This window comes from Neoarius graeffei, chromosome 14 (genome assembly GCF_027579695.1).
Source record: "Neoarius graeffei isolate fNeoGra1 chromosome 14, fNeoGra1.pri, whole genome shotgun sequence".
Taxonomy (NCBI): Eukaryota; Metazoa; Chordata; class Actinopteri; order Siluriformes; family Ariidae; genus Neoarius; species Neoarius graeffei.
Genome location: NC_083582.1, coordinates 41016779 through 41040115, shown reverse-complemented (window position 1 = coordinate 41040115; position 23337 = coordinate 41016779). Strand labels below are relative to the sequence as shown.

The following is a 23337-nucleotide window of genomic DNA, read 5'->3' as shown; positions in this document are numbered from 1 at the left end:
CCTGGTGTTAATTCCTTGTTAAATTCAGCCTGGAAGTCCTGGAATAACCCCAACACAAATAAGGAAAGCAGTGAAAACCTCCCATAAATTTGGCCATGGTTCAACTCAATTGGTGGTCAGCAAGAAGGAAAAAATGTACAAAGTGAGAGAAAGGGAAGATGATTAAAACTGACAGGAGGAAAGAAAACACGGCACATGAGGCTGCCCCAAAATAATTCATCGATGAAAGCGGCCTCCTGCTGACAACGGCCGTTTGGAGCAGCTTTGTTGTAATTACTTTTTACTATTCTGTTCTAGAGTAGACCACCCTGGAAAGTTGAAGCGTGATTAAATCAGTTGCCCTTTTTAGAATCCTGACTCGTAGAACCTACAAGTTAGATGCTAAGATCTGTGCTTTCTTGAATGATGGTATGCCGAATTTACAGTGATGACATTATGGATACTGTAATAAGCTTAACCGATACTCATGAATTCCACTGAGCCATTCCGTCCTAACTCTCAAATTATGAGCCTGAGTGCATATCACAAGATGTTATCTCAGACTTTGAAGATACTTCTCTCGCTGCAGTAATCTGAATGGCATCGTCTCTTGGATGCAGATCCTCCTACATATTCTATGCTTTGGCATACATCTGGCATGCTTAATCAACAAATCCGGAGTCCTAACCTGTCACTAGAATATAAATGGCCAGGGTTTCATCTGAGAAAGGTTTTTTTTTTTAAAGTCTTGCCCATCAGTTAAGACCTCGTTAAAAGCTCATTCCAGAAACAAAAAGATGAGGTTCGTCATTCGATCTGAATCTGTTTGTCTCTATCGAGGCAGTGACTTTCTGTAGTGAGAAATTAGTTCACTGCATTCTTACTGCATGTTTTATTAATTGTCTGTGACCTGTGGGTAATTCAGCAATGGTAAATTTGTCAGCAACTTGAATTAGGAATCGTTCACATTTTGAGACTTTGAATTTATAATGTTCTGTGTGGCTTTTTTGTATTAAAAATGTGATCATTTTTACGCCCAAGTATTGCTGAAAAAACGTTTAAAAGTATTTGCTTTGACCTTATGGAGATTCTTAGCGATCACGCTATTGTCAGATAGAACATAACTTCAAGGCCTAGAATTGTGGCATAGTAAAAGTGTAGGGGAGAGCGGGGAGACTTGGGACATGTTTTCAGCTTTTGTAGATTGTGTGAAATTCTTCGCAGGTAGCGTCACATTCATGTTGCATTAGAGAGTATTTACTCTATCCTCTTACCACAACATTAGTTTCTCAGCTTGTCACATTTACTGGCCTTCAGGCCAGGGGCGATTCTAGCATCTGATCTTTGGGGGTGCTTAGCCCCCAGAGCTGACAGAGGCACCTGGCTTGAACGACAGTGTTTCCACGTTTATTCCGCATTTAGACTAGACTTAACTAGACAAGAAGACTAGACTAGACAAGACTAGACTTATGCAATGTTTTAACAGAAGCTGACCCAATAAACTATGATATCTACACATTTACAATCACTGACACAAATATTTACATTATATTTTTAACTAAAGACCTACTACTGCATTTGTAATGTTGGAGCTATTCATTTTGAACAGTGGTAATTGTTAATTAATGTGTTATTGTGTATTGTGTAATAATAGTGTGTATTATTATGATTTTACATTAGTTTACATTAGTTTATATTTTTTGTTGATAAGCATGATAAGAATGATAAGCAAACGTAAACACTATGTTACATTAAATAAAATTGACTAACACACGGTGGTCTAGCACCGTAGCACTTGTACAGCTGTGCACAAAAGTATCTCGATATGGATGATAAATGTTGTTTTTATCATTCTGTTCATAGACCAGGGAACATCAATATTGCATTATGCATATTATTGTGTTGTGTTTAACAATTGTAACTCCAGTCCGTACCTTCACATCTCGCTATGCCAGTAATACTCAGGTGCTACTTCGAGTTCCTCATCGGCGTGGAATCCAGTTAAAAAAAACACCATGTCGTAGCAAGCACTCGCGCGGACAGGCAACCCAATCAGAGGGGACGCAAGGAGGAGAGGGATTTTACTGCTCATAGAGCTATCACGTAACAGGTGAATTCAAGAACACACACACGCCCGCGCACACATTCATTGCGCAGTGCGCAAGGGCACTTATTTCTGAAAATTACGTCCAAAAGCAGTGTTTTTGAGGGTGCTGAGCTAGGGGGTGCTGAGCTCGTTTTTGGGGGTGCTTGAGCACCCCCAAAAATAGGCTAAACACGCCCCTGCTTCAGGCTTCACTTTTTCTGTCATTATTTTTTGCGGGGAGACATGGGATATTTAGGGGAGACATGGGACAAAAATAAAATACCTCAGCCTACAGGTTTAATTTTTATTTACTATCAAAACCTGTAACATATGAACTGTATGAACACACAGTGCTGGTACAGTGATAGAAAAATGTCAGTTTACCCAAAACCTGGCTCGACAAAACAGTTCCATTCTCAAGAAGGAATGAAATGAGTTTAATCCTCATGCAGAGACATGCCCACATTTTTTACAAACATTTTTTTTAAATTATATTTATAAACCACAGGAAAACACCTGTAACATGACGAACTGTCCCAACTCTCCCCACCTGGCGATTTTGAAAAAAAAAATCATTCAATGTTTGTTCCCCCTAGAATTTAAGTTTAATAAATAATACTAGATATGGTAACTGTACGCTACATGCTTTAATTCTTAACAAATCCTGAATTCATTACTCCACAGAATGGAGGTGGAAGGGAAGTAGAAAATACACATTTTGGTTGACAAAAATATTGAACTGCACAAACCTTACTGCAGTGTCCACCTTCATGGCTCCAAAGAAAGTAGGTTACTCTAAGGGGCAACATCTAACTTCTGATGCAATCCAAAACCTGATTGGTTGGAATTAATTTATGGGAATACAAACTGTCCCAGACCTGGCGACTTGTCCAGGGTGTACCCCGCCTTTCGCCCGTAGTCAGCTGGGATAGGCTCCAGCTTGCCTGCGACCCTGTAGAAGGATAAAGCGGCTAGAGATAATGAGATGAGATGAGACAAACTGTCCCAAGTCTCCCCCATCCCAAGTCTCCCCACTCTTCCCTATTTATTAATCTCATCTCATTATCTGTAGCCGCTTTATCCTTCTACAGGGTCACAGGCAAGCTGGAGCCTATCCCAGCTGACTACGGGCGAAAGACGGGGTACACCCTGGACAAGTCGCCAGGTCATCACAGGGCCGACACATAGACACAGACAACCATTCACACTCACATTCACACCTACGGTCAATTTAGAGTCACCAGTTAGCCTAACCTGCATGTCTTTGGACTGTGGGGGAAACCGGAGCACCCGGAGGAAACCCACGCGGACACGGGGAGAACATGCAAACTCTGCACAGAAAGGCCCTCGCCGGCCACAGGGCTCGAACCCGGACCTTCTTGCTGTGAGGCGACAGCACTAATCACTACACCATCGTGCCGCCCCCTATTTACCCAGATGTGATATTCATAGTTGCTGTTCATTTTAAAGTGTCGTAATATCCACAGGAAAAAAAAAAAGGAATGTATTGTACTTGTAGTAATGCAAAACATACTGGAAGGAGGAAGACTTTTGTAATTGTACACTTTTTAAAAAAAATTACATACTCTTTAGAGTCTAAAACTTCCATTATTCATCAGAATCTTCATCTACTATATTAGCGAGGTTATTTAGCTTCCCAAATGTGCCATAAATTCATAGCAAGGCTTTGATAACGTGAATATTTTTACAAGCCATAACATTTTGGGGTGAAGTAATGTTTTTCAGTCATATAAGTAGCTTCCAAAACATAGCTTATTAAAGAAAACAGAGATGTATGTTTGCAGTGCCCCATGTGGTTTGTTTCTAGAGATGATGTACTATACATGCAGAAGTGTTGGTTTATAGAAGAGTGAGCGAAGGCCTCATTTTTCACTGGGACACATTGAGGGGGCTCTCAAAGCTACTGAATTCTGAGCATGTGTGTGCATAGTGCTATCCAGAAGAGGAGGCCTTAGTAAGGTCTGTACTCTGTAAATTCTGTAAATTAATAAGTTGGCTGGTGCACTAGCAGGGAGATACGTTTGTGGACTTTAAGTGAGCTTATGCTTCATAAATAAACAGAGCCACTCGAGTTGCTGCTCAATGTCTTCTGGCTTAAGTGTATTTTAATAAAAAATCAACAGAGAGCTGAGCCATATTCTCCAATGTAGTTGGAAATGAATGTCAATATACAGCTTCAAGAGCAAGAACTGGTTTTAGCTGTAATCTGACATCTATTGAATGTTTGGTCAATGGAAATATATTAGGCTTGGTTTACTGTCATGCTGTCATCAAGCAAATGTAAAATGACATACTGCCATTGCAACTATGCTAAACATGGCTGGTGTATCCTGACAAGTGTGTTTTGGCAGGGGGACAAACTGTGGGTGATCTGAAGGAACAAGGAGCACGACCGAGACAATGAATGCCATGAAGAGCACTGAGCAGAGGCCTGGACAGAGCCGCACCAGAACTGAGCTGGGCTCCAGGAACATGGGAAACCCCACTACCAATACTGCGAGTGGCTCCAGGAACATTGCCAACTGCAACATCAGTGTGGAACAGGACTCCAGGAACATGCGCAACCCCAATAACAGCACCAATCAGAGCTCTAAGACCATGGGCAAGTCAAACTGTAATGCTCAAAGGGGTTCCAGGTACATGGGCAACTGTAACACTCATGCTGAGAGGGGCTTGAGGAACACAGTAAACCAAAACTCTAGTGCTGAACGAGGGTCCAAGAACATGGTGAATCCCAACACTAATGCTGAGAAGGGCTCAAGAAACATGGGCAACACCAACAGACAGGTCTCGTCAAAAGCATCATCCCAACCACAAAGCAACAATGGTGAGTAGAGGTGCTACTACGGTATCTTCCAACAGATCGAAAAAAGCTAATCCTATTAGCATTTAACAGTAAGAAATAAATATGGTAGGTGCTGGAAATAACCTACAATCACACATAAGCTATGTAGTTTTTTGTAGAGTCAGAGAAATTTTAATCTGATAAAAGCAGTTTCTTTAAGAACTTGTTCCTCTTTTCAGTTCTAACAAGATCAACCGTGAGCTACTGCTCACTTGCGTATACCCCCACTCCCGTTTATATCAGAATGCAAGCAATCGAAGGAATAGGACACTTATTATGAACGTTGACTTCAACAAATAATTAACCCTGAAACAAGTAAGTAAAGAGCAGTGTCTCTCCCCAGGGATTTCAAATAGCATCCTGGTAAACTGTCATTTTGAAACAGCATTTCGCTTCTTGAAATAGTGTCAAAATCCACTGTATATGTTTCGTAAATACATTCAATTGGTAAACAGGAAGTTGACATGCGACAGACCTGAAAATGGTATACATGGTATAGAACCCCAAGCTGCAGCTCGGTACTAAATATCAAGCAGTTGTGATTTGTAGTTGCTGAGAAAAGTGTTGTGAAAATTTTGTAAATCCACCCTGTGTGTTTCGTAAATACATTCAGTCAGTAAACAGGAAGTTGATGTGCAACAGACCTGAAAACGGTACACACGGTATAGAACCCCAAGCTGAAGTTTGGTACCAAGTGGCTATGATTTGTGGTTGCTGAGAAAAAGAGTGTTTCGGACAGACGGAGATACGGATGGACGGACAGAGGTAAAAATAATAATAATAATAATAATAAAACAGTATTACACACACACCCTCCCCCCAAGGTACCAAATTGTACCTTTCCTTGTTGCTAGGATGGTACGATCAAGGGTACATGTTTTGTACCTTTAGTAAGGTATATTGTACCTGGGAAGGTGAATTAAGAGCTAAACTCTAAAGGCATATTAGTGGTCCTTAAGATCCAATTATGTACCTTAAAGCATTTTAAAAGGTATAGATATATACTAAATGTACTAAAGCTGTACCCTTGACATCCCAGCAACAAGGAAAAGTTTTGTTTTGTACCTTTATTTCTGAGAGTGTACGTATTAAATATTTTAATGTGCATGATGTAGTTGTGCTGTTGTACTTTAGCAAGGCCTAATGTAGTTGTAGTTATGTTAGCTGGATAAGTATCTAAACAACACTTAAAACTGGTCTGCTTGGATGTGGCCTGCAAATGCACCTTATAATTACAGACTGTTCCAACCTCAGACCAGTTGCACACTGAACTAATTCTACAATCAGTGTAGAGGATTGCTAAGGTTCTTGATCTGGAATCATGTGTCTAACTACTTGCAAGAACAAACATACTGCTGCTGTTTTTCATCGTTTCTGACCAGTTCATTGTGTGCGAGTGTGTCTTTAGGGATAAGATTTAGAGAAATGTTTTGGAGTGAGGTTTGGATGAATGGCTTTGAAAAGAAGGAAGGGATTTTATTTTATTTATTTAATTTTTTTTGGAAGTCTGGTGGGAATTAGTAAGAACTACTACTATCACTTAAAGTTGCTTTAATGTTTTGCTTCACAATACCGGTAGCTTATAAAAGCTGTATTTACACACGTGTAAGAGTGAATACAGGAGATACTTGTATTCCTTCACGAGTACAACTGTGGGCTTTACTTTTTTGTTCAGTTGATTAAAATTCAGTGAATCATTTTCAAAAGCATCCTTAACTATACATCATCTTCTCCTTGTTAAAAAAAAAAGCACTTACTTTTGCAAACATACATACCAGGTAAATAGGTGAGTATGCAACATGCTGTTTGCCAAGTTACTCCCTTGGCCAGATTTATTTATTTTTTAAAAATCAACATTTTATTAGAACCATCTGATGCGTAAATCCATGCTAAAGTCTCAGCCTGTGTCGTTTGTAGACTTTAGAGTTTAATCACACCTGCCTAAATGCCACTCAAATCACAAGGTTTTGGAGGGTTGAAAGTATTTGTGGAATCCAGCGATGCAAACTGTATTTTTAGAATGATGGATCTCTTGACTCTCAACCTAACGGTGAGAAAAATACAGTGTTTCCCACTTCACTTTAAGAGCCGCCTCAGTTTTCCATGATGTCATGTGTGGTGCTTGGGTGAAAGGAACTTGGGAGAAGAATGAATACGAGCTTCAATGTTCTTTTCATTCAGGTTTTTTTTTTTTAGTATTATTTTATCTCTGTAAATGAGCCTAATAGCTCAGGACTTTGACCATGTGGTTTTGTGTTGTTGCCAAAACTCTAAAGCCTCAACGTAAATTGAAGATAAGGTCCTTGCAGTCACAGTCTCGCTGGTTAATGTTATGTAAACTGTCTGGTAATTGAAGGAACTTCTTTTCCTGTATTGTGGAGTAAAGTGGCTTGGCCCTCATCATTCTGGCCTAAGAGTACAAGTTCACGCTGGAATGGTATTATACGGTGGAAAAGAATGAGAGTATGTAAGTATAAGACATTATAACTGGTCCCTCAAAAGAATATCTGCCTTTGAAACTATTTTGGTAGAATGAAAGTTATTTCATGGAGGCAATATCTTACTGATCAAAACAAGGACAGCATTTGGATTTGAAGGTCTTCATTTCTGCATCTCTTTTGCCTTGTTTGTGGGCCAAGGACTCATGACCATCCTTATGAGCCTGTAATGTGAACATCTGTGAAAAAATGAGCTCATGTTACTTACATTATAACAGTGAATGAACAGTCATCCTCCCACCAGCTGCTAACAAAACAAAAAAGTATAGCTTGTCATGCTACAGAGAAACCACAATGCCCCTGCCGTCCTGAAGATGTTCTTGTTTTGGAAAACTTGAACAACTTCACCTCTGACTGTTAGAAAATGCTGACACTGGAGACTCCATCCCGAAATTCAAAAAAAGTAGCTTTTTCATTTTTTCATGGGAAGCCATGGCCTAATGGTTAGAGAAGCAGCTTTGGGTCCAAAAGGTCACCATTCAATTCCCTAGACCAGCAGGAATGGCTGAAGTGTCCTTGAGCAAGGCACCTAACCCCAACTGTTCCCCAGGCTGCTCTGGGTATGTTGTACATCGCTCTGGATAAGAGCGTCTGCTAAATGCCATTAATGTAATGTATTAAATTTTTCTTCACAGAAAACTTCACCACATCGATGGTGAATTACACATGGTTTAAATCTGTTTCTGTCGATCATCTGCCATACAAGTTGTTACAATATAAGCGATAATGTATTCGAATGAGTGCATTAATACAAATCTGTGGTTTGCTTACAGACAGAAATACTGTCAGAACTGTTGATCTGGAAAGTCTCATCAACACCTTCTGACCAATCAGAATCAAGAATTCAACAGCACTGTGCTATAAGTGATCCAAACAGGTTTATCCTGTGACAATCCATACATACCACAACCTACTGAATCTCAGTAAGTTACTATTTGCTGTGCTGTAGAAGTTATACATTAAATGTGGCATGAACTGTGTTGGTGGCCTGATGTGTTTAAAGAGTCCACATGATGGCATCATTCACACAACCGAGACCTCGGATGCTTTCATTCATTCATGCCGGTGTTTGTATGGTATTCTCAGCAGACCACAGAAGAACAGGCTTATTTTGCTGCAACATAGGCACCTAGCATTGACAAATTTTAGATATATTTTAATTGCCTATGTCTTCAGACCTTTCATCTGATTTAAATTCTGTTTAGATTCTGATTCAGTTCATTGCTAAGCGAACATGTGTTTCAGCTCAGAACTAAATGCCCCTGTCTTCAAACGTGCTACAGTTTTTCAAAATGGATTTCCGTCCAGCAGATCTCACTTTTGTTAGCTCCATCATCAGTGGGATAACATGGTGTCAAGCCACTGTAAACCAAAGTAGGGAAAAGATTCTTGGCTTCTCGAGAGCGCCTGCTTCATTCTGTACATTTCCAATTTAATAATCAGCACAGAGAGTATAATGAGGGTACGTTTGTTGCTCTGGATAAGAACATCAATCTAATATATAGTTTCCGTCTGATGTAGAAACTTTGCTGCCCATCACCTACACTAAAAAAGTGGAAAAATGATTGTGGACGCATGATCATCACACCCATATGTGTGTCTTCCCTAAACTATTACCACAAAGCTGGAAACACACAACTGTATAGAATGTTTTTGGATGCTGTCGCATTAAGATTTCCCTTCACTGGAACCAAGAGGCGCAAACCTGTTCCAACATGACAATGCCCCTGTGCACAAAGCGAGCTCCATGAAGACATGGTTTGCCAAGTTGCCAATACCACTGAAATGAACTGAAACTCCACCTATGCACCATGCCTCCTTGCCCAGCATCAGAACCTTCCTTCTGTAATGCTCTTGTAGCTGAATGGGCACAACCACATTACCACGAAGAGCCACATTACAAAATTTAGCGTAAAGCCTTCCCAGAAGAGTGGAGGTTATTATAACAGCAAAGGGGGAACCAACTCTATATCAATGCCCATGGTTTTGGAACAGGATGGTCAAGAATAGATGTAGGTGTGATGGTCAGATGTGCACAAACCTTGGCCATTTAGTCCATGTATTTTTAAGTTTTTAAGGTTGGAGGCAGTAGTTGGAGGCGATTGCAAAAACTGCTTTGGAAAACGACTGGATTTGATTCATTCCATTATGCAGCAATGTTCAACAATGAACATGCAGTCAATACAGCTGGGCAGACCTCAAAGATCTTGAATATTTATGTTTTAACAGTGATAAGGCTTCCACATGGAACTAATATATTTAGTGTTTCCCTTTGTTTTATAGCCATTTCATGCAAACGAAATTGTTACCTGATCCTATCGTGAAAGTGAAATAGTGCTAAGAGGGAGGCTCTGACAAAACAATTTTTGGCTCTGACATTCAGACCAACACCTGCCATAAGAACCCTTTACAGCCTGGCAAAGCCAGATTCTGCTCTGGGCTTCTTTCGTGTGAAGTCCATGCTGGTTTTTTTGGTCACTGTGGGTGAGAGATTACACCCATGTGTTTGAAATTGTTCAGTGAAGCAGGCGAAGGAAAGAATCACTTGATCTCCTGGGTTATGGAAAAACAAAACTACATAAAGAGACCGAATGGAGCAACTGTGATACAAGCTGTTGAAATTGTATAGAAGGATAAAGTCATTGGTGTAAATTTAAATGAAGTGTGAGGAAGATAGAATCTTTTTACATTTGCATTTGAGTCAGCAAATGACGTTGTTTAACCATGGCTGAAAATCCTAGTTTGGTTCTTTTGATCTTATTTATGATAACATTTTATAAATATTTAGAGTTGATACCTGATATATGCACAGGCTCTTACACTGAATTCAGTTTATGGTCCAAAACTGCCTTATTTACTCCAAAAAGTCTCGCATCATTTATCAACTATGGAGAAAAAAAAAACCCGAAAGAAAAGGTACTGATACTTTGCCAAAGCACACTGTTGATACAATCAGTAGAACAAAATCAAAACAAAATCTCAGGTCCAGGGTCTTCTCATTAAGGAACAGGTGGAATGTGCGGTAATGTATTATGCTTACTGTTGTTCTGCAGTTCCAGTTCATCCATGAAATTACTTACATGTACATCCAACATTTGATTTGAGGTTTGAAGGGAGCTAGTAATGAGGATTAGTTGATGGATTGTGTATTCAGGCAATTGGTACCTAACCCTCATGTCCGTAAATATAAATAGGTACTGATGGCCCAGAACACTGGGGAATGAAATGAGATGAAGAGGAGAAAAACAAACTCTGAATTTTAAAAGTGAGTGAAAAATGTTGAAGGCCACATTTCTGCTGCCTCCTGGGAACATCATAATTGGTCTCATATTGGGCTGGATTACAGTAGATTGTTATTTAAAATTACAAAGTTATGAGCTCAAAAGCAGAAATAAGACATCATTCCTTTTGTTGCTGCACATATGGCATATGCTCAGTTGACTGAACATCGATAGGTGATTTCATGGCAAGTTTCAAAATATTCATTTCCACGGCCAAGGAGCTGTTCACCTATCAGGAATTTACAGTTGAAATGGGTTCATAGCTAATAGAAACAAAATCAATTGCTTTTACACTGTAAGGTTGTGCAGTCCTTTTCTATACGCCTATGACTTTAACTCTTAACTAATGTGAACTCTTAATTAACTTAGGCTTGGAATTAGGTCATACTGCTGAAATGTCTTTAATCAGAGTTTATCGTTAGGTCGGGTTGTTGTTGCTTATTATTTCCACAGTGCTGTTGAATTCTCAATTCTGAACAGTCTGAAGTTGTTGATTAATTTTCTATAACAGAAGCTCTGGCAATAGTACTGGAAAGAAAACAAATCAGGTTTTTTTTTTTTTAAACTACATTCCACATAATTGAAAACTAATAATGCATTTTAACAAACATATAATTTTTTGATATGGTGATGTTTTCTATAAGTATTTATATATGACAGAGAGAGAGAGAGAGAGAGAGGGGGCGGCACGGTGGTGTAGTGGTTAGCACTGTCGCCTCACAGCAAGAAGGTCCGGGTTTGAGCCCCATGGCCGGCGAGGGCCCTTCTGTGTGGAGTTTGCATGTTCTCCCCGTGTTCGCGTGGGTTTCCTCCGGGTGCTCCGGTTTCCCCCACAGTCCAAAGACATGCAGGTTAGGTTAACTGGTGACTCTAAATTGACCGTAGGTGTGAATGTGAGTGTGAATGGTTGTCTGTGTCTATGTGTCAGCCCTGTGATGACCTGGCGACTTGTCCAGGGTGTACCCCGCCTCTCGCCCGTAGTCAGCTGGGATAGGCTCCAGCTTGCCTGCGACCCTGTAGAAGGATAAAGCGGCTAGAGATAATGAGATGAGAGAGAGAGAGCGAGTGAGTCTGGTAATGGCTGTTCATAGCTGTTATAAGTGAAAATAATAACATTCCACAAAATTAAATGTATCTATAAGCAGATTTAAAAAAATATGTAAAAATGTAATTGTTGGCAAATTTCTTTAGAATAAAAGCAATAAAAGTTTTATAGAGCGGCGGCTACAGTTATCGACACCTTAACAATCTTTTGGTCATTGCAAAAGTAGAAAAGATTTTCAATACGTAAATTGTGCATGAATAATTACTCAAACTTCCACTGGAAAAAAATGAGTTGATTCCCGATTATTTAGTGTATCAGATCATGTGACCCTGTTTCACAATTATCGACACATTTGTCCACAGTTCTTGATATCCAGATGATTATTTATAAAAAAAAAATAATAATAATAAATCGGTATATGGTATTAGGTTAACAAAACATAGTTTTTATTTAAAATTTGTTTTACATAGATTTATATTTATTCCAAAATATATTTTATATAAATATATCGAAGTCGGGCGGCACGGTGGTGTAGTGGTTAGCGCTGTCGCCTCACAGCAAGAAGGTCCTGGGTTCGAGCCCAGCGGCCGGTGAGGGCCTTTCTGTGTTGAGTTTGCATGTTCTCCCCGTGTCTGCGTGGGTTTCCTCCGGGTGCTCCGGTTTCCCCCACAGTCCAAAGACATGCAGGTTAGGTTAACTGGTGACTCTAAGCCCATGTTTACATTAGACCGTATCAGCGGATCATCAGATTAACGTTTTTAAAACGATTAGTGTGCACACAGCAACACCAATACATGATTCGCGTGCACACAGCAATACCAATACACGGATACGCTCGGCTCCGCAGGCATCCTGCGCTCCAAATCACTCCGCCCTGAACAGCGAGTGCCCTCTGGAGGGTGCGCACTCCGGCCTTGCGCAGCTCACAGAGCACGCGAGTGAAGTGAACAAGCTGTGATTCGGGACTGAGCCGCTGTGTGTGTGATCCCAGCGCATATCACTTACCACTTGCAAGTGGAAGGATGGCAAGCCTAAAGACAATCATAACTACACAATGGGCAGTATTTGCATCAGTATTTGCAGTATTTTCATACTTTTATACTCTTTAATGAAAGGTGATACAAGGTGGAAGTCCGCGCCGTTTTTCAGCAGTCGCGTCACATGACCAACGCCAGCAAATCAGGAAGGTGGATGTCACAGTGACGTTGTCCAATGAGACGCCAGCTAGAGCTCAGCACAGCGTATCCGCGTATTCTGAATGTTTACACAGCACCGGAGCTGACACGATCTGGATTGAATACGTGGACGCTGGCGGATTCCCGTTTCCCGGCGTTTCCAGGCGGTTTAATGTAAACGGACAGTGCATCCGCGAAGAAAACAAGATAGATACGGTCTAATGTAAACGTAGCCTAAATTGAGCGTAGGTGTGAATGTGAGTGTGAATGGTTGTCTGTGTCTATGTGTCAGCCCTGTGATGACCTGGCGACTTGTCCAGGGTGTACCCCGCCTTTCGCCCGTAGTCAGCTGGGATAGGCTCCAGCTTGCCTGCGACCCTGTAGAAGGATAAAGTGGCTAGAGATAATGAAATGAGATGAGATATCGAAGTCGGTGCTTACGTAAATGAGGAAGTAATTCTAATGTTTGTAAACAAATGAACTGATAATGTTAAACCTGTCAGAAAATCTTTTTGTTCCACTTTCTACCCGCTTTCTAAGTATTTACGTAGATCACATTCTGCTAATCATTGCTTGTTGTTTGTATTAATTTCTAGTTTTGTATTTTACCAATAAATCTCAACAGGCAATTGACACTGGAACCACATGAAAATCCAGGTCAAAGGTCGCATGTCATTCCTCAAACCAAAACTTTATATTTTTACATCTAAAAATATAAAATGTCTACTGATATTGTAATATGTGGTAGACATTTACAACAAACTGCAAAAAAAAAATTCTGAATGGAACAGAAAAATCTGAATATTTCAAGCATGTAATTTTTTATATGCTATGAATTTAATTCTGGTCTATTTCTATTTATTGCAATAGGATTCCAAATACTCTATAAACATTCCATTCTGTTATGAATCAGAAAAAAATTATTATAAATCACAGCATTTACATTTTTTTTAAGTACTTCATCTACTTCAACAATGTTACACAAAGATCGATCCATAACAATTGTAAATGTCACTTAATTCCACAGGGTGTCGATAATGGTGCACACCGGTGAAAGTGATCACTATTATCGACACCTCACGTGACTTCTCAAACGTGTGTTTAGATGCAAAATGGCAACTGCCAAATGAAAGAATAAGAAACAAAGCAGGTTTTGACAAGGAGATCATGATCTATCAGTGAATTTGATAAGTAAAAACATGTCCATGATCTTTCCACCATGCTTACCTGCGATGATAACGTATGGGTTTTTCTCAACTTGTTGATCGTGCTAAAAAAAATTCCATCTCCGGTAACGAGCTGCGTCATCAGAAGACAACATCAAAGGGTGAGGTCTTCCGGTTGATTAATTAACCAATAATAACTGTTGTAACTGAAATTCTCATCTCATCTCATTATCTCTAGCCGCTTTATCCTTCTACAGGGTCGCAGGCAAGCTGGAGCCTATCCCAGCTGACTACGGGCGAAAGGCGGGGTACACCCTGGACAAGTCGCCAGGTCATCACAGGGCTGACACATAGACACAGACAACCATTCACACTCACATTCACACCTACGCTCAATTTAGAGCCACCAGTTAACCTAACCTGCATGTCTTTGGACTGTGGGGGAAACCGGAGCACCTGGAGGAAACCCACGCGGACACGGGGAGAACATGCAAACTCCACACAGAAAGGCCCTCGCCGGCCCCGGGGCTCGAACTCAGGACCTTCTTGCTGTGAGGCGACAGCGCTAACCACTACACCACCGTGCCGCCCTAACTGAAATTCACCTTTGTAAAATTATTAAATCTGAAAAGGTCTTGATAATTATGGACTATCGATAATTGTAGCCGCCGCCCTAGTTTCCAAATAGGCTGAGCTGTTTTGGTTCCATCTGCTAAGTTAGAAATGAAATCTACTTGGCAAAACAATTTAATTTTAATGAATGAATACAGAAAAATGTATGGACATGAGCATTAACGTCACGATATATATTTTTCTTCGAACCAATTTCAACCATCAGACAATGAAACCTATACTGTATATTTAACGATGTTGTGTTAACATAGGTGTCCAAAACTTTGACAGGTCGTGTATATTAGTATAAAACAGGGTAATGACACACGCTATACTCATTGCACATTTGGATGAGCACCAAGCTTACTTCACTTCACATACTTTGAACTATCCTTGTCCCACTGTGACTCTAAGCATCTAAGGAACAATATTTACTTTATATTGGTGACATTCACACTAAACTGTAAAGACGTAGCCTATCTTAATCCATTCATCACTCACAAGCGCAGATGATAAGGAGTGTCGGCTATAAAACATCCCACAGACTCTCAGGAGTGAAAACATGAGCTCATTACATGCAGTGCTCTATTTATAGCGGTCTATTTAACGGCTGCATATTAAACAAAGTGTTCAGAGAGTCAATTAAGAAAGCACTCGGCCACAGTGACCTGAAAACAGCCCACACAGTTCTTCTGAAACACAGAGTCATGTTATGGAGCAGAGCTTGGATGCATGTGCTCGAGGAGTAAAGCACTCAAAGCTGTGGATTTCAGAACGGCAAAGATTAATGACTGCTTTCTTTTTCCAGGTGTTGTATTGTGGATACAAGAGATTTGGTCCTTGAATTTTACCAAGCGAGAAATCCTTCCTTTGGAAATGAAAACAGTCACACAATATAAAGGCCTTATCCAGCACAGCTGAGGGGGAAAAAAAATAAACTGTTCAACAGTCCTACTTTTAAAAAGTAATTTTGAAATTTTCAACCTTTAACCGTAACTTCAGCATCCAGCCACTGTGTTTACCATATTTTTCATTAAAACCACTGACATCTTATTACAATGGCAGGTAGGATATATTAGGCAGCAAGTGAACAATCAGTTCTCAAAGTTGCTGTGTTGGAAGCAGGAAAAAAGACTAAGGATCTAAGAGAGTTTGTCAAGAGTCAAATTGTGATGGCTAGACGACTAGGTCAGAGCATCTCCAGAATGGCTGGTCTTGTGGGGTCTTTACAGTATGTTATGGTTAGTCTCATCTCATTATCTCATCTCATTATCTCTAGCCGCTTTATCCTGTTCTACAGGGTCGCAGGCAAGCTGGAGCCTATCCCAGCTGACTACGGGCGAAAGGCGGGGTACACCCTGGACAAGTCGCCAGGTCATCACAGGGCTGACACATAGACACAGACAACCATTCACACTCACATTCACACCTACGGCCAATTTAGAGTCACCAGTTAACCTAACCTGCATGTCTTTGGACTGTGGGGGAAACCGGAGCACCCGGAGGAAACCCACGCGGACACGGGGAGAACATGCAAACTCCACACAGAAAGGCCCTCGCCGGCCACGGGGCTCGAACCCAGAACCTTCTTGCTGTGAGGCGACAGTGCTAACCACTACACCACCATGCCGCCCTGTTATGGTTAGTACCTACCAAATTTGTCCAAGGAAGGAAAATTGGTGAACCAGTGACAGGGTCATGGGCATCCAAGACTCATTGATGTGCATGAGGAGTGAAGGCATGTGAGCAAAGGACCATATTACGTGAGCATCAGAACTGCATCGCTTACCTGAGAAACAGATGGCACCAGGATGCACTATGGGAAGAAGGCAAGCTGATGGAGGCAGTATGATGCTCTGGGCAATGTTCTGTTGGGAAACCTTGGGTCTTTGCATTCATGTGGATATTACTTTGACATATACCACCTACCTAACCATTGCTGCAAATTAAGTATACCCCTTCATGGCAATGGTATTCCCTAATGGTAGTGGTCTTGTTCAGCAGGATAATGCACCCTACCAAACTGCAAAAATTGTTCAGGAATGGTTTGAGGAACATGACAAAGAGTTCAAGATGTTGATTTGGCCTTCAAATTCCCCAGATCTCAATCTGATCAAGCATCTACGGGATGTGCTGGACAAACAAGTCTGATCAATGGAGGCCCATCTCACAACTTACAGAACATAAAGGATCTGCTGCTAACGTCTCGGTGCCAGATACCACAGCACACCTTCAGAGGTCTTGTGGAGTCCAGGCCTTGATGGGTTAGAGGTGTTTTGGTGACACAAGGGGAATCTACACAATATTAAGCAGGTGGTTTTAATGTTATGGTTGCTTGGTGTATATATAGAATGAAACCAAACACAATCTCATTTATAATTTTTACTAATCTCATCTCATTATCTCTAGCCACTTTATCCTGTTCTACAGGGTCACAGGCAAGCTGGAGCCTATCCCAGCTGACTATGGGCGAAAGGCGGGGTACACCCTGGACAAGTCACCAGGTCATCACAGGGCTGACACATAGACACAGACAACCATTCACACCTACGGTCAATTTAGAGCCACCAGTTAACCTAACCTGCATGTCTTTGGGGGAAACCGGAGCACCCGGAGGAAACCCACGCGGAGAACATGCAAACTCCGCACAGAAAGGCCCTCGCTGGCCACAGGGCTCGAACCCGGACCTTCTTGCTGTGAGGCGACAGCGCTAACCACTACACCACCGTGCCACCCCAATAATTTTTACTGAATAATATTATTTTGTTTTTTTGTACATGAATGTAGAAAAAAATAGTTAATGGCTAAGGCTTCTGCTTACACCTTTCTCTAGATCAAAATGCATTCGTTTGTCATTTATTGAATACAGATATGGGCCTAATGTTTGGTAATAAAGCAGGGTTTCCCAAACAAGTGGTCGTGACCCCATAACAGATCATTTGATTTACAAATATGGTCATGACAGAAACCCACAATTTTGTTGTATTCATTTATTTTAAAAATTACTTTGAAGACTGGCGGCATGGTGGTGTAGTGGTTAGCACTGTCGCCTCACAGCAAGAAGGTCCGGGTTCGAGCCCCGTGGCTGGCGAGAGCCTTTCTGTGCGGAGTTTGCATGTTCTCCCCGTGTCCACGTGGGTTTCCTCCGGGTGCTCCGGTTTCCCCCACAGTCCAAAGACATGCAGGTTAGGTTAACTGGTGACTCTAAATTGACCGTAGGTGTGAATGTGAGTGCGAATGGTTGTCTGTGTCTATGTGTCAGCCCTGTGATGACCTGGCGACTTGTCCAGGGTGTACCCCGCCTTTCGCCCGTAGTCAGCTGGGATAGGCTCCAGCTTGCCTGCGACCCTGTAGAACAGGATAAAGCGGCTAGAGATAATGAGATGAGATGAGACTTTGAAGACTATAATTAACTCTGAAGACGGATTTTGTGAGCTAATATACTGAAATGTTATTGAGAGTCTCATTCAAACAAGCCACATTAGTGTTAATAGTATACGTGTTATTTTGATCGTTTTCGCTATGCTGACACGCCGCATTAGCGTAGGAGTTCAGGAATAAAAAAACGATGACGTTTTCCATCCATCTAATTCTCAAGCTCGTCAAAACATTGAAAACATTGAGTGACTGACTCAGTGGAACAACAGACGTCAAGAAAACAAACACAAAAATATACGCTCAAACATTTACTAAATATGGACTTAGAAGAGTGATGGTATAAGGAGGAGAAACCAAAATGCCAAAGATTGAAGTCACAGAAAATTCATTATACCCATTTGGAGTTGTTTGCCCAAAGATTTTTTAGTAACCCCGGTCTTAAAGTCTCAGCTTATTATTCAGTTAATCTCAAAACGCATTATTTATTAAGTACTGAATTATTCAGTGACTACAGAGAAACTATTAGGAAATGGATGTAGTTACTGAGAGACAGGGGGAGTCTGGATCTGCAGACTGGAATGTGGAAGTTTAAAGGGTTAAGGAGGGGTCAAAATGTTAATTTTTCATCAAGCAAGAGCAATTACACTGCCATTTCAGTCTAGTTTAGCTTGGTAGAAAGGAAAAAGTGCCTTAAGAACAAAAAAAAAAAGATGGTATAAGTGATGGCGTTAGAACCAGTGGGAACAACTGTTTTCACTTTTCTCACCTCAGCTGAAGGATTGCATTTCAAGTGATATCACTTAACATTTGCATTCTGACCTTTTCCAACCTTTTGCATGTTCTGAGTAACAGAAAAAAAGGCAAATTAATTTGAAGCTATTCTCACTAGCAGCTCAGGTATGTGTCATTGTGTAGAGGAGGTAAGTTAGAACCACATGTTAATTTCAGTAGAAAGCACCTGGCTATGATTAGAGGCTCGCTGTTGACGACAGGAATGTGCCGAACACAGTCGGCAGTGCGAGCCAGGTAGGAAAACATACTCGTTTAAAGCAAACAAAAAGAACATTAATGCATAACAGGTCCACATCAAGAGGCATCCCAGATAATACCACATGTTTTTGGTGCAACACTTGCAGAGTTTAATACTCAGAATCCTAATTCATCTCCCTGCCAGCTCACATTCTCCAAACAATAAGGGACTTTATTATTCAATAAAAGAACAATATAACCCTTTTTTACAATTTCCTCCCCAAAGAGTGAGCAAATGTCATCTTTATTGTACCTGCCTGGCTGTTTTTTTTTTTTTTATGCATCAAAGCCATGTTTATGATTAATTAAGTCCAGTAGTAACAGCCAATGAAGTTTTTCACCAGTTTGAGCCAAAATGTTGAGATTTAATGAAAGAAAAATGGCCCGATGCTTCATTTGAAGCTCTCTTTTACATGAGCTCTGAAACCCTATCACAGAACACTCCTGATAAACAGAACACTTAAATCAGTGCTATAAATACCCGCAGCGTGTAATGCATTTGGTATGACATGACATAGTTTAGACTGGCTAATGGACGGTATGTCTAGTGAACCAGTTTGATGATGTAAGTATTTATGAATTCTTATGATGCAAAGGTGATGTGCGTCTTGTCACTGAAATTAACTGTGATGGGAAGTACTTAAAGTGTCATTCTTCTTCATTTGATCTTTCTTAAATAGACAGCTTTCAGGGTTTCTTTTCTGAGGTCAGGTGAGACATCTAGTAATGCATTGCCAAACTAATGCCTTGTGAGAGCTGTAGGTTTGATGTTTTAAAGCTCTATTGTGCATTTCTGGCAGACGTTAGCAAGATAAGCGCTAAAAACAAACTGAACAATTCCACCACTCCCTTCAGACTTCCCTAAACACATATACAGTACTATACATACAACTACACACTGCCTTAGAAAATGTGGAAGAACTATAAAAAGCACTGCCCTAGTAAAATATTGTAGTTACAAATTGTATTTCTACGATTATACAGTATTCCTACTATAGTATACCATATATTACATTTAAGGATTTAGCTGAAATACAGTAAATAATAGTACAAAATCTCAAATGCATTCATCATATAAATTGTCTCATCTCTCATCTCATTATCTCTAGCCGCTTTATCCTGTTCTACAGGGTCGCGGGCAAGCTGGAGCCTATCCCAGCTGACTACGGGCGAAAGGCGGGGTACACCCTGGACAAGTCGCCAGGTCATCACAGGGCTGACACATAGACACAGACAACCATTCACACTCACATTCACACCTACGCTCAATTTAGAGTCACCAGTTAACCTAACCTGCATGTCTTTGGACTGTGGGGGAAACCGGAGCACCCGGAGGAAACCCACGCGGACACGGGGAGAACATGCAAACTCCACACAGAAAGGCCCTTGCCGGCCACGGGGCTCGAACCCGGACCTTCTTGCTGTGAGGCGACAGCGCTAACCACTACACCACCGTGCCGCCCCCATATAAATTGTGTTATAGTAATTTTAAATAAACATATTACTATAACTAGGGGCGTCACGGTGGTGTAGTGGTTAGCGCTGTCGCCTCACAGCAAGAAGGTCCTGGGTTCGAGCCCCGTGGCCGGCGAGGGCCTTTCTGTGTGGAGTTTGCATGTTCTCCCCGTGTCCGCGTGGGTTTCCTCCGGGTGCTCCGGTTTCCCCCACAGTCCAAAGACATGCAGGTTAGGTTAACTGGTGGCTCTAAATTGAGCGTAGGTGTGAATGTGAGTGTGAATGGTTGTCTGTGTCTATGTGTCAGCCCTGTGATGACCTGGCGACTTGTCCAGGGTGTACCCCGCCTTTCGCCCGTAGTCAGCTGGGATAGGCTCCAGCTTGCCTGCGACCCTGTAGAACAGGATAAAGCGGCTAGAGATGATGAGATGAGATTACTATAACTATATATTTATTTAAAATTTAGCTTCATGCCATTAAATACACTTGTTTGATACGTGCTTTTAATTACATGTGTTGTATATTTTTTAAAAAGTGTGTTAAGTAAAGAATAAAACACAATGGGGCATGCTGTTCAAGGAAAATAATCAACAGTGGGGTTGTGTGACGTGGAAGTGGAATTTGATTCTTTTCCGATTATAACATCCCATGTTGTGGAAAGTCTGCAAAACAATCATCATGACCAACACATTGGAGTGTTTCATCGTATGACAACACTGGTCAAGAGAAGAAACGTGCAAGAAAATCAAGATGGTCACATTATAATTTTTCATTAATAATAATTTTTTTTTTGGCTGTTATCTCTACTTCTGGTGCATGAGCATCGTTCACTCTTGCCAGACATATTTATATTCCTGGTTAACTTATTTAAATAGGGTTAACCCTATTTTAACCTTAATGAAATGACTGATTTGGAAAGATGTATGGTTTTAATACTGTTTTATTAATACTTTCATTTGAATATTCAACTGTCCAGTTTGGGTGAGCCTGTGCCCACTGTAGCCTTGGATTCCTGTTCATGGCTGACACGATTGGAACCCAGTGTGGTCTTCTGCTGTTGTACCCATCCACCTCAAGATTCAATTTGTTGTGCATTCTGAGATGCTTTTCTGCTCACCACGCTTGCAAAGAGTAGTTATTTGAGTTACCATAACCGTCCTGTCAGCTCAAACACGTTTAATGTGAACATTAACTGAAGTTCTTGACCTGTATCCACATAATTATGTGCATTGTGCTTCTGTAACATTTTTGGCTGATTGGATAATTGCATGAATGTGAAAGTGTATGGGTTTTCTTATAAAGTGGATGGTGAGTGTATAATCACAGTGTATTTGGAAATGGTTGTCATGATATTTGGGTTAATATAGTGTTTGCTAGAATTTTGGGCTAAGTTTTGTACTATACTGAGATGGTCATTGAACTGGTTTTGTCATACTTATCTAGCAGTCAGGACGCAAACCACAGCTTAAATAATTATTATAATGGCTATCATATAGCTACCATATAAAGATGTTATAAAGAACAGTCTGGCAGTTGTGAAAGAGACAATACCTAGATGAGGTTTTTGGCTACCAGCCTTCAATCAACTCAAACTATGTACAAAGAATTAAATCTGATATTTCTGTTAGTGTGTGTTGGATGGATGCTATGAGGTGAGAGGTATGACAACTCATCAGCTAAAGCTACTCTGTGGATGCACTTAGTGATGTTTTATGACTTAACTTATGGTGGTTTCTAAAATTGTTTGTCTTAGTTCTTTCATAAAAATGCACAAACGGTACAAAAACGAAACAAACCACAGGCAGGTCATGACTGACATCACACAATTCAGGAAGCTCTTACCCCCCCCCATGCCTTCATACTACATAAATATTGAAACGTATCTACAGCATGCATGTTGCCAATCTTTAACACAACCCATGATGCACATAAATCCCATGTGGATGTTAGTCTGGTTAATTCAACAACCCAGCTATTAAAGGCCGAACTTATCAAAGAGCGGTCTCTATCAACTTAAATAGAGCATAAAGCCATTAGATGAGCAGGAAGCTGTACACTCTGTACTGGATGTGGTATTCATTAAACTGTAATGCTGGGGAATCAATCAAATGGTGCTCAAAATTTCTTTTGAAAGCTGTCGTTCCCAAAGGCCAAGTAAAACACTGAAGTATGGGGTCATATTTTTTAAAGGTTTCAGCTGACATACCAGCAGCTCTGGGAATCGGCTCAAATACAAACAGCGTAATACCTCTTAATATTGAAATTTCACCACAGTGACCACCTTCGCAAGACTATCTGAGAACGTGCGTCGCTCTCAAGAGGTTTAATACTTACATAGACTGTGTCTTCATTTCCTTAACTCGTGCACTGTGCAGTGATCTAAAAAGACAAAAGAATGAAGATCACAGACTTGTTCTTAGATCTTTATGAGCACGGTATGTGGAATTGCTCAGAAATTTACCAAGCGTATCTTGAGTACCTTGCAAAACAGGTGTGCCCCAGCAATGTTTTCAGTACTTTGTAATTGATAGTCCTCTGGCTACCTGATTAACACAAGACCACATGAGGCCAAGCACCAAGTTGCACAGCCTGCCAAAAACATCTCCTTCCACAGCATTCCACTCAGGATGCCTTGAATGTGATTTGTGCTCTCGTGTGGAAGTTACGATAAGTATGACTGCATTGTGGTAACTGACCCTAATGCCGAGCCAAAGCTTGTATCGCTCGCAAACCACAAAGCAAACTAGTCTTTTTCCATCACTGCCCA

The 23337-nt window shown here is 40.8% G+C and overlaps 1 protein-coding gene across 10 annotated transcripts in view; it reads left to right on the top strand.

Moving 5' to 3' along the window:
• The first annotated feature begins 4779 nt into the window (after window positions 1–4779).
• Window positions 4780–23337, top strand: part of myocd (myocardin) — a 54847-nt gene continuing 36289 nt past the window's right edge. For 6 of the 10 annotated variants that reach the window (XM_060939658.1, XM_060939656.1, XM_060939653.1 and 3 more), the window contains exon 1: window positions 4780–4913. In XM_060939658.1, coding sequence (XP_060795641.1) covers window positions 4811–4913 — 103 coding nt within the window. In that variant the 5' untranslated portion in view covers window positions 4780–4810. The remainder of the gene's footprint in view (window positions 4914–23337) is intronic. The other 4 variants (XM_060939660.1, XM_060939659.1, XM_060939657.1 and 1 more) reach the window with 2 other exon arrangements.